This window comes from Blennius ocellaris (genome assembly GCF_963422515.1).
Source record: "Blennius ocellaris genome assembly, chromosome: 9".
Lineage (NCBI taxonomy): Eukaryota > Metazoa > Chordata > Actinopteri > Blenniiformes > Blenniidae > Blennius > Blennius ocellaris.
This window is the reverse complement of record NC_137658.1, coordinates 5,831,470-5,843,946: the sequence shown is the minus strand read 5'-3', so window position 1 is coordinate 5,843,946 and position 12,477 is coordinate 5,831,470. Positions and strand designations below refer to the sequence as shown.

Below are 12,477 nucleotides of genomic sequence, written 5' to 3'. Positions count from 1 at the left end.
CATTTACTGATTTTTGGAGTAAATGTTAACATAGTCAATTTCCACTATGTTATGGAAAAATCTTAAAATAAAATCCAAAATACACATGTATTAAAATGGGGGAGCATACCTTGCGTGAAGCCAAGAACTCCATGCCTTTTGAAACTTGGAAACTGTAGCAAATTAAATCTTCCAGTGTGAGGATCCTCTTATATAAATCCTCGGTTTCTGAAAACAGAGAAAAAAAATGAAGTTTTCCCATTGAGAAGGATCTTTCACTGTGACCTTTTACATCTGGAGAATTAACCTTAATCATCGAGGCATGTTTTCAAAGAAAGTGAGGATGATCAGCAGCTCGCAAGCAACTGATAAATCAGATAAGAAGGAATAATAATGAATCTCAAGGGGACACTGGAGAAGCCCAGGGCCGCGGCGCTCCGTCCTAACCATCCATCCTGTCACGTACTCGTCTCCCCCTACGCTCCCTGTCTCTAAAACATCCTTCGCTCGGGCGGCGATTAAAAAACAAATTCACAATTGCTCCGATTTGTCGGATGTCAGGTGAAACGTGTGGTGATGAGCGCAGCGTGCTGAGATGGGAGGAACTCATGGGGAGTCCTTTCCCCCCCCGGGCCCACCTGAGTAAACAGCCAATCAAACCAGAAATAACACATCAGACACGACGTGGCCGACGTGGCGAGCCGAAGACAAGAGCGGAGCGAGACTTGGGTCGGGACGGGAAATAAACAGACGCCTCCCCAGACTCAGTGGGGGTGACGGCGGCTCCTGCTGCAGCGATTGTACTGCCGAACAGGAGGAGGAAACGTCCCATCAGGCCCAGACCAGAAAACAATCTGAGGGGAGCTTTTCGTTCCTGAGCGGGAGGGGTGGAGCAGAGGTGAGAGGAGGAGGAGGAGGAGGAGGTGGTGGAGGTGGGGGGGTGCAGCAGGAGGGACAAACAAGGGAGGAGGAGGACTGCGTGGGTTGAAAGGAAGCGGGACGTGTTTGGCCTTTACCGTCTTCCTCTTCCTCCGAGTCGCAGTAGCTCTTATCTTCCACGAAGCCGGAGCTGGCCGAGCTTCCTGTGCTGGCCACGCTCTCCAGGCGGCGCTTCATCAGCTCGCTCAGCTCGCAGCCCGACCCGGACGACACCACCTTACCGTCCTGGTTCTGACCGCAAAGCAGTTTATGGTGTTACGTTTCAACGCCGGAGCATGCGGGAGATGACTCAGACTATTTACAGCGTTAACTCACCTTGTAGACAAGAAAATCCTCTCTCCTGCTTCTTAAGAAGTTGGACAGGTTTCCATATTTGCAGAACTCCACAATCATCATCAATGGTCCTATTGACATTACAACAGCAAAACAATTTAAATTGTGTTACTTTAACATCGAGACAGACTGATAATCTTGTGTTTTAAGGTGAGCTCACCTCCAGGTTTTGTGCAGGCGCCCAGCAGGTTGACCACATTCAGGTGATGTCCAATGTGAATCAGGATCTTCAGCTCTGACATCAGAGCTTTGCGCTCGTTTGATGTGGCGCCTCCTGTAACCCCAAGCGTACAAACCTGTTCAGCATTGGCCGGTGTTTGATGGAAGATGCATTGCAACTTCCTCTAAATCCTTTCATTTTAAGAGCTCGTCGACATTTGTTTTTGGCAATCACAGAAAAAGACGAGATGAAATGGACTTTATTGTGTCTCTCGCAAACAATCTTCTTGAACAGGCTTAAATGTAACAAACTCTCACTGTTAAAAACTTACGAAGAAGCACGTGTGAATGAGAAAGCAACAACACATTTAAATTTGCCGAAGGAATAAAGGATTATTTCTTAAATGTGCCTCAAAGCTCTGCAGAGGATGTGAGGAACGTCAGTGATGGAGACGGCTTTTCTTCTAACTTTATACATATTTTGAAAGGGAAGTAAGCCAATGACGACTATTTAAAATAGTCAGAACTATAATATCTCCATAATTGTGGAGGTAATTCTTTCTATGCGCGGTTTCAAAGTGCAGAAACTAAATTCTGGGTGGATGATTAAGTCAACTTTAACTTTAGAAAATGATAAATGAATTAAACCATAACACAAATGGATGTAATACAAATCGGCTTTTGACCTAAAAAACACAACGACCACATAATCACAAGAATAAAAAGAGGAAATGCTCATGATCATGTGGTTGATTCTGATAAATATGTGCAATCATATCATCAAGTTGCGATTTAGTGGCTGTTGCTTTATTTGTGGCTTTGACCAAGCTCACATTTATAACCAAAATTGAAAGCAGCCAGCGAGTGTCTGGCTGAAACGTGGTCAGTTTGAGGAGACCTGCTGCTTTCCATCAGTGGCTGACCTACGACTAACAGCAGCCAGAGTCTGTTCCTCTCGCAGTGCCGCTGATTTATGAAGAGACATGATTAATGTGAAGACGGCCACAGATAAATCTACGCAGCAGCACCGTTCTTAATTCTTACTGATACACCGTCTCTATATCACAAACCACAACAGCGTTCTCTAGTAACACTAGAAGACTTCTAAGAAATGAAAACACGTCATCCACATATAAAGCTGGTTTCATTTTAATAAAACTAGAATTTATAGCTCGTTGTGCGGATTTGGAAAGACGCTAACACAGGGTTGTAAGTAATCCCTCTTTAAATCGATCCAGATCTGAGTTGGGATTATTTCCAAATGTTAAGAGTGATAAAACTGTAAATACTTTATATTTTATACATTTTGTATTTTGAGTGAGCGTCGTCCAAACGTTAATTGCACACGTGCCGCAGTGGCTTATGAGACTGTAATGCACGTAGCAAATAAAGTCTCTGCTGTAAAATATTTGGCAATCATCTGTGAAGTACAGACTTAGTCTGGAGAATGCTTGGAGGGCGTCACAAACATTCATCAGGAACTCGTTTAGCTCCTACTTTGGCGAAAGTTCTCCACACGTACGATTTAAACTATAAATCTCAGACGGTCCGGTTCACTTCCGCATGTCTTTCGACTGAGGAAGGGCGTCTACAAACAACCAGAGGAAGCTGAGGCACGGGGAGAACATGCTTGTTGGCCACTCCAATACCCACAATGCAGCACAATCGACCATTACATTAGAAACGCTGAAATGTTGAGTAGCGAAAGAAGTCGGCTGAAGTCCGGACACCTCACCTTTCAGCATTTTGACTGCAACTGTCTTGCAGGTGGAGAGCTTGTCGATCCCAAAGGCGGAAGCCTCGACCACTTTTCCAAAAGCCCCATGGCCGAGCGTTTTGCCTGACAGCGGGAGAACGGAGACAAAGAGGGAGGACATTATAGCTTCCTTTCCCCGGGGCGGGGAAATCACGACTGGATTCCCTGTCAGTCAGTTCCTGTGATTAAAACAATGCGCCGTAGCTCCGATCATCGGGCAGCCTTCAAGAGAATTTATGGTTCACTTAAAGACGGGCCAACAGCACAGGTCATTGATAAGTAATGACCTTAAACACCAGCTGCAGAGAGGGGTGATATCTGCACAATATATCTTAATGTGTATGGCCGTGTGACTTGAAACCACTCGAACTTTTAACCTTCCATTTCAACAGTGTGCCGCTAGAATAGAATAGAATAGTCCTTTATTGTCAGAATAGTCCTGTTATATCACATATATAGACCATATAGTATCATTGGAATATCTTTGTCAAAGAGACAAGTAGAAAAACACCACTTACCGAATATAATCAACTGCCTTATAATCTAAAAACCATTTCAATTTCAGAGCTGCTCCTTTATGTGTTCACTTATGTGCGACATAAAGGATTCAAATGTTGGCTGTTAATCGTTTTCTGTGGCATCAGGAAGTAATTTTAAAAAAGTAAGATATTCCCACACAAATGGAGAAATCGCACAGTTCTTACCGAGTCGCAGGCGATCACGGGGAAACTCCCATTTGCTGCTGTCGTACTGGAGGAGGTCGTTCTGCTCGTCGAGGGGGTATTCGTCGGGATCAATGATGATCGATGGACCCATTTTGTAGTGCGCTGGTTGCTGAAGCGATTAAGAGACGAGTGGGAATCTCTTCAGGATTACACTGACAGCCATCTTGAGAAGTAAGTTTTTATTTTAAGTGGGTAACAAGAAGTGAAGACACAACTTTTCAATATGTGAACTCTATAAACGTGTCAATCTGAAACACTGGGTTAATTTAACTCTCAAACTGTATTTCGTAACCGGCATGCGTTATCTGCCGAATTAAAAATAAATTCAAACGAAAGAGGAACTATGATATTTCACAATTTCAGCGTCACATTTAAAATCCGCACAACGTCAAAGGTTTTTTTTTTGTTTTTATTTTAACATTTTTCTGACAAATGTTTTACCTTCCGCAGCTTGCGAATGAACAGGATGAGCATGAGCCAGAGGAACGTGGCTGCAGCTCCCGTACACACCAAGATTATGACCTCGACGTTCGCTTTCCCTTCATCTCCTGGAAAGAGAAGAACAGCATTAAACTTCTTGGAACTCTGCGTACTTTGTGCGATCTCGCATACTTTCACGCTGAATTGACGAAGCCTGAAATATGGAGAGGGAACAAAAGTGTGAATAAAGAGCATTGTACTGCTTAAATACAATCATTCTATCTAACTGTTGTTTAATTGTCCCTTCCTAAATGTTCTCTGAACAGTTGCAAAAGAAACTACAGTTTAATCTCCCAAACTTTCCTAACAATTCACACGGTCATTGTGAAAAGCCGTTATCCGGGGAATCTGAACTTTTTTCTCCAGCTCTTATTTCCAGCCGTGCTTGACTAAACCAACAGTGCAGAGAAGTCTACAGTGCAGTGTGCCGCTGGAATACTTTTCCCAGTGAAGACGTAACGATACCTACAAAGTTTATCCTCAAGCAAAATGAAAGCCGTTTATGAGAACTTGGTGCCTTAAACGTGGCGCAATATCAGTGTGATTCATTGTACGGGCAAAAGCACACAGGCAACAAACACACTGGCAATAAAACAAAAAAACAAAAAAACAAAAACCTGGCCTTCAATTCTAATTATCTCCTATGTGTCTTCGGTCCGCTGGTAGTTGTCGCAGTCAATCTTTTAGACTCATTAGTGGACCTCTTAACACTTCGCAGAGGTTATGTCCTCTAGGTAAGAGCCCTCGGCCAGAGCCACGGTCGTAAAACCCAAGAAGGAATTTCACCCGGCATTCCTGGCAGCCACAAATTTTCTGTCCGGGGAGACGATTCTCACTGAAGTCCGAGCCGAGCTATTTGTAGTGATGACAAGAAAACACGAGGCCGACCGGGCCCCCTGAGATGCTTTGACTGGGTATGCGGAAAATGCAGGAACTCTGTCGCGCAGACAATTGATCAGTGTGTGTGTGTGTGTGTGTGTGTGTGACAGGGTCTGTACGGTGCGCCACGCCACCTCACGCGGCCGCCACACGACGAGCGCCGCGAAGGCAGCAGATTGAAGTGACTCCTGCCGGTGGACTGACTCGCAGTGACTCACCGAACACAGTGACGACGGCGCTTGTTTTCGCGACACCCGCCACGTTGCTGGCGACGCACTCGTACAGGCCCTCGTCGTCTTTCTTCACCCTCTCGATGGTCAGAAGGCCGTCCGCCCCCAGAGTGATGCCTGGAAAACACGCACATTCTTCTTTTATTTAAAGTGTAATTTAGCTTGTAGCTTAAAAGGTGATGAAGAGATTAATTTTTCAGAGGATTTTTTTTTTTTGCTCACTTTGATTTAAAGTTGAGGATTCGTGGATTATTACCAGCTATCTACCATTATGGCAATTTTTCAGTTCTTACCATATAGTTATTAAAATGAAATGAACAAGGCGGTTGTTGACATTGGAGGTGTTGCATTTTTTTACTTTTGGCTTAAAATGCACATCTTTAAAGTACGTACATTTACTGTGAGAGCAAAAGGCGAGCAGGAAGTCATGTGGTATGTCTGGTTGTCTTATTCGCTCAAATTGGGCTATGTTGTTAAAAAGTTCTGCTCTCAGAACTCTGACTGTATTTTAAAAGAGTAAATGAAATAACGAATAATTATTTAAAAAAAAAATGTAATTAATTAATTAACAACAACAACAACAACAATAATAATAATAGTAGAATAATAATAATAGTAATAATAATAATAATAAATCCTTTTTATTTAAAGATTCTATTCAAACCACACAAGCTCACCTCACAAAAGTAAAAAAAAAAAAAACCAAAACATAAAAACTTTGACTTTCAACTCTCAACAGTAACTTTTGATTCTCCTCTCCATCTTGTTTCTGCTTTATTCCACCAAAGAGCTTTTTTTCTATGATGTTCACAACACAATCAATAATCTTTAAAGCACTACCTGGACTCTCTTTCACTGGAACTCCATTTTTGTACCACCTGATCTCGGGACGAGGAACTCCAGTAGCAGAGCACGCGAGCAACAAGATGCTGCTGCTGTTTACGTCCTGATTCGTTAGATTTTGACTCAGCAACGGCCGCTGTCTTTCTGCAGAGCACATAAACCAATCAATAAACAGGGATTAGGTAGCGAGATGGACGGTTGGACACACAGATGGATACAATCTTTGAATCAGATACGCTTTTTAGCCTGTAACTGGACAAGATCGTTTATCGAAAAAGTGTTGTAATCAGTAAAAAAAAAAAAACTTGAAGTACCAAAGAGTTTAGCTTCTCGCATCCTCCTTTGACTTACCGTCGACTTTAAGTGCAACGATCTTGTATTTCACCTTCTTGTCAAATTTGTACACTTTGCATTTGTAGCCCGCGCTGCTCCTTTGGGACACGTTGTGCAGGTAGAGCGAGCTGGAGATGGAGTAGCGGCTTAACTGGAGACTCGACACGTTCGCCGTGACGTTTTCGTTCCTGGAATCCAACCACTGCAGGTCGGTGTAGAGGTAACGGGTCGCCCGGCAGGTCAGGGTAACGTCATACCCTTCAATGGCCGTCTGAGGCTCGATGCTGATTTCCTCCGGGTGGTCTGATGTGAAAACGTGCAAGAATGAGATGAATTAGGACGTCGGTGACGGTCAGCCCAGGTCAACCAGAGTTCTCACTGTGAATAAGTGACATTTTACAAACACTTTAAATGCACGCACATTCTCTGCTGGCCGGACTAAAAAAAAAAGTTTGGGACACAAAGCTGCTCATCATGAGGCCAAGAATGTCAAATTTGCAGTTATTTCCTGTTTCATCACGGCTAATTGGAAGCATGTTGCCGGTGTACAGCGTTTGCCGATGGTGGATCTGCACACATGCGATCGGAGTGAGGCTATGCATGCACCCCAAGGGACGCAGACTGTGCTTGTTTATTCAGTTTGCTGGAAAGCATTCTCTGTTCCGTAAGAGAAGACAGCTGTTATTACAACTCTGTCCTCTTTTTAGCAGCATTCCATCATTCTCTGTCTTCCTCACCTCTGGAGGGGAGCAGGACTCCTCCTGGGAAATCTTTCACTCTGGGAGAATGACTTGAGCCACTTGGTATCCTGTACTTAATTATGGGCACATATAAATCCCTCCGTCCCTGAAAGAAGACCTTCGACCCTTTGGAAAAGGTGACTCATCAAGGCTTTTAAAGAGATTTGATTCACCGTATTATAACGTGAACTGTGGTTGTATGTAGTATTACATAACGATCATGAGGCACGTCCCATTTTGGGAACATTTGGAACTACTCAGTTATGCATAAAATACAGAAATTTCATTGCGCACACAGGCACACGGACCAGGAGGAATGACCTGCTGGCAGTGGACCAGGAATGCAGTTATTCATAGCTGTATTTAAACGCATGCCATTACAGCGCTCCATATGGCTCGGGACATGTTTGCCTCTCTTCCGCCCCGAAGCTGCGCGGCTACAGTGGAAGATGGTTTCAATTAATGCCCCCCTTCAGTGTCTTTATTGCACAATACAATCTGCACATTCCTTCCCTGCTTTTGTAGTTCATTACAACGCGCACCGTGTCCGTAGATCATGTATAAGAACCCAGCACGCGGTATGGGACACTTTGCGATTGCAAAAAGACCCAGGGGGACTTGCCTCTGTGCACTTTCAGCCAAGCGGTTAAGATTTTAAGGCTAATGTCGTATTCGAGTGACCCACTTACCATCAAGGTAGAACGGCATGGTCATGGTATTTATTCCGTCCAGATTCTTGGCCACGCATGAGTAGTTTCCAGACACATGACCCTCTCCGATCACCAGGGTACTCACCGTCTAATTAAGATCGGAAAAAAAAGATTATAAAGGCAATAATAACGACAATGTCTAATGTGACTTTTGGTGCGATATGTTCTTTAGGTTGTGACCAGTGAGGTGAGTTTGCCGTATACGAACAGCTGAGAGATCCGGGCCGAGCCTGGTATGTTTTATACCCTCCAATGTTTGACATTAATGGAAGGATACATCTGGAGTCTTAAAGCCCACCAAGTATCCTTCAGGCTTGCGTCGTACATTAAGAGCTGAGGCTCCATGCCCATTACCTGGAAAGCACTTCTAACGCCATACTCAATTTGAACTCCACAACAAAATCTTTAATGGCTGAAATAGACACACACACACACACAAAAAAAAAAAACATAGTGAAGTCTGGATGTGGTCCAGACTTCAGTGGGGTTCTGTTTAGTGTTCACAGTGACATCTGTTTTTTGGGGGCAGTCAGCTACATCAAAGGGACTGAATGATGTGGGAGTATTGTCTGGAGTATGCTGGCCAAAACTTCCTCGTCTGGCAGAAAGTATTGTGTCGACTATCAGAATCCCAGCTGCAGTGGTGAAACCATGTCAGTGTCACTGTGCGGACAATATCCACCGTACTGAGGGCAAGGCAGTAAAAGAATGGGTGTTACTCCACGTTGTCGAATTCATGTTCACATGACCCTTGTGTAAACGCTGACAGAGTGGTATTATGGTATTATGTTACGGCCATTGCTCAAATTGATGTAACCAGAGATCGAAAGCTCTCATTTGGATGATTTTGCACAGTCCTGAAAAGGTGACCTGACCAGACACGCCATGACCTCTGCGCCCGTGTCGCACCGCCATGTTTTCCTGATAGTATGACCTCGGCTGTTCCAATTCTCTCGACTGGGTTTGCAGGGGAGCCGCTCAGAGGCCCAGCTCCGACTATGTTCTCATTCACGGGCCAACACAATTTATGTGAGGTGACAGAGAGGAATTTGCTTCCAACAAATCCCTCATCTTTTAAACTGCTGCTTGTTATCATTGACCCATACTCCTCACCCTCATAAAGCACCAGTGACTGGCCACAAGTGCTTATAAATGAGTAGTGCCTCCTTATTTATGACTCGCGTGCATTAGAACTGAAAAAAAAATAAATGTTCAACTCTATATCGAGTGACAAATCTTCATACAATTCAGAATTTAATATCATGGCTAATCGAGCAAAGGTTAATAAATCATTGTGCAAGAAATGAAAAACAGTGGAACTCAAACATTTGTGTTGAGAACAATCACTCCTCTGCAGATTAATTTGTGCCCTAATTTGACCCAGCCAACTGTAATAGGATTCTTTGACCTAATCCTATAGGGAGACGAAGGCCTGCTATTAATTAAGTTTGGGGGTGAACAGTTTGAGTTGGAGGCTTTCTCAGGACATTTGCATTGACGTCTAAAGTTTTGCAATTGTGTGGCATGTTGTTCAGCTTGTCTGGGGAAAGGTTTTTTGTTTTTTTTCCTTTTAGAGAAAAAGACAAAAACAACAGATTTTTGCAGAAGACTTGAATTTTAAGATCTTGAAAAATGAACCAAACTTAAGGTCATGGCTGTTGTTAAACACTCCAAAAAAGAACAATTTAGTAATGAAATCTATTATGACATTGAGTACAAAAAGAATATAAACATTTGAATAATAAAAGCAGAAATTGTGTGGTACATTATGTTCTCAGTATGCGGAATGTCGCATGCATCTTTTGCAATGTTCAGAAGAATCTCCACAAAAGACAAGATGCATCTCGAGCAAGGCCCAAGGTGAACGTGCAGATGTTTCATTTACTACACTTCCCCATGAGAAAATACTAAAATGAAGGGTTTAAATCACTTTGGTGATGAAAAACCAACTACATCAGTCAGTTATATGTGCAGAAACCAAAGGACTGAAGCTGGCAACAATTTCAATTTGGGCCGTAAATGTACAGCTTCTTGACCCTTCCCGTTCCTCATTATATGGATTGAAAACATTTTTATACATTTTCTTGCAGGGTTATTCCAAGAATAAATCATGTCCTTTCATGTGCACCAATGAATAACAAAAGTGTTTGGGGTTTTTTTCAAACGGGACTGCTGAGGGCCTTTTCATGGGTTTTGGTCACAGTTACATAAGTCAAAACGAAGGCAGACAAATTTAATCACTTTCAGTCAAGGGAAATATTGCAACACCGCCAACAGGAGGGAAATGTTGAAGATTTGTGGGTTTAAGATGTTGAGTTAGACTTTTAAGCCCCAATCACTGGACTATTGGCTAGTTTATGTATCTCCAGACTTCTACCAGATCCCGTCCTTATGCAAGTCCTCCGATTGAGTTGGTCATTAATAGCTGTCACTTTCATATCATGGTGAATTTATTTATAACAAATGCATTCAGTGTGTAAAATAAAGGTAAGACAATGTGTGAAGAGAATCTACATACCTTGTTTTTTCCTTTCACCAGTTCGTGCTTCGTATTTATGCTCCTTATCCAGTTATGGACATCATTTCCTCCTTTATTAGTGGTAACCAGGAATGGCTCAGTGTAAGCAAAGCAACTGCAGAAACAGAAAAATTAACAATTCAAGACCTTCAATAATATAATCAAGGCTAAAACATCATTTTGTGTTGTTTGCACTGGTAATGTCAGCGAGGGACTGCAGAGTAATGCAAGAGCCTCTCCTTGAATTGAAAATCCGGATAGCGTCCAGGTCCATACTAAGCTATCTGAGTTGTAAAATACGGGAGAAAGACTTGATCTAACACCGAAGCCCTTCACCGCCCGTGGCGGCGAACAATCAGCATGATGAGTGGAGAGGCAGAGGAGGAAACGGCAGCAGCGACAGGAAGCGCTGTGCTGTGCGTCACCTCGTACAGGAACACCCCCCCCCCACACACACACGTTCTGGCCAGAGGAGATAAGGTTGATCCTGAGACCTTGGTGGTCAGCGAGGGACATCTGATAACTCCTCAACCCTGTGATAAAGACATCCCCAGACCTTTGCCCCCACCCCCTACATTCATCAGCCTTATGCCACCTCCAGAAAAGCAAAGCTCCCCTCTTCTCCACGCCGTCTCCAGACTCTGTGCTTCCCCTCCGCTCTAAACTCCCGAGATCAAGATGAGATATGATCTTGAAGGGCTACATATTGGATTTACAGTGACAGGTACTTTGCAGGGTCAGCTCTGTATTAAACAAACATTTTGCACAATTGGCCTCCCACCAGGCTGGAGCTGTTCCTCCGTCTCATTAGCTGCCTGCTGCAGCCGAACCACTGTTCCTGTTGCCAGCTCTCATTATCCTTGAGGGACTTTGACCTTTTGATTTTATTTACCATAAATCTGGCCAGCACAAATCATGTTGTACCTTTTAATGGAGACAATTACTGGACTGTCATTCAGCGTGTAGCACTAATGGTCCTCTTTCTCCCCACATGGGTGTTTCTTCTTAACAGATCAGAGACCCCAAGAGGAATAAAGCCCTTTTCTCTCGGACAAGAGCCGTTCTTGGAGGGCTGCGTTGCTGTGATTTTCTGGGACAAAGTCAATTCAGTTCCAGTGGATCTGCTTTGTAGTAGGATCTCTGGGCTGCACTGGCGGTTCTGGCTTCAACAATGACGTACATTCAGTGGGTCATGCTGTGTGTTTGCCTGTTTGTGATTCTGAACAAATATTGCAGCAATGCCCAGGACTCTTCTCTTAGATGCAGCTGTGCAGTGTTGCTTTGTAGTTCAAATAAAGACACAAACTTCATATTTAGAGGAGCCTGAATTATTCTCTGCTGTTGGCGGTCACACAGATAAACATGGGAACAGTTTTTGGAAAGAGGAAGATATCCTATAAACCGGCAGCTATGACTGAACAGATACCTGTAAAACCAATCAATTTCATAGCAGAATACTCAGGATGGAAGTAATCAAACTTTGTTAGTATTTTACGATGTGGCACTGCTATGGACGGAGTTACTTGGAGCATAAACAAAATATTCTTAGAATAATTGTGTAATCAACAGCTGTGTAGAATTAACATGATGCATTTTGGGGATTTTTCAGATGTTTAAAGCACAAACAGCGAACATCCAGTTTCAACAATAAATCGTTAAGACTCACACTCCGAAGGTGGGGTCGGAGTGACACGGTTGCCAGAACCAAGTGATTGTTGGCAACGGCATCCCGTAAGCATTGCAGGTCAGGTGGTGCTGTTTGCCAGACAATCGAGGTTGCAAATCCAGAGTGGCGAGCTCCGCCTCCGATATAGTTGGCTTCACTGCAAAAGAGAAATCCACATAAACACACA

At 43.5% G+C, this 12,477-nt stretch overlaps 1 protein-coding gene across 1 annotated transcript in view; it reads right to left on the bottom strand.

Moving 5' to 3' along the window:
- kdrl (kinase insert domain receptor like) overlaps nucleotides 1–12,477 on the bottom strand; it is a 41,424-nt gene that overhangs the window by 15,873 nt on the left and 13,074 nt on the right. Inside the window, exons 10-22 of the mRNA XM_080501961.1 lie at nucleotides 12,291–12,447; nucleotides 10,625–10,739; nucleotides 8,086–8,194; nucleotides 6,675–6,959; nucleotides 6,321–6,467; nucleotides 5,469–5,597; nucleotides 4,333–4,439; nucleotides 3,871–4,000; nucleotides 3,146–3,250; nucleotides 1,412–1,525; nucleotides 1,234–1,322; nucleotides 996–1,149; nucleotides 110–207 (exon numbers count right to left, since the gene is read on the bottom strand). Coding sequence (XP_080358087.1) covers nucleotides 110–207; nucleotides 996–1,149; nucleotides 1,234–1,322; nucleotides 1,412–1,525; nucleotides 3,146–3,250; nucleotides 3,871–4,000; nucleotides 4,333–4,439; nucleotides 5,469–5,597; nucleotides 6,321–6,467; nucleotides 6,675–6,959; nucleotides 8,086–8,194; nucleotides 10,625–10,739; nucleotides 12,291–12,447 — 1,739 coding nt within the window. The remainder of the gene's footprint in view (nucleotides 1–109; nucleotides 208–995; nucleotides 1,150–1,233; nucleotides 1,323–1,411; nucleotides 1,526–3,145; nucleotides 3,251–3,870; nucleotides 4,001–4,332; nucleotides 4,440–5,468; nucleotides 5,598–6,320; nucleotides 6,468–6,674; nucleotides 6,960–8,085; nucleotides 8,195–10,624; nucleotides 10,740–12,290; nucleotides 12,448–12,477) is intronic.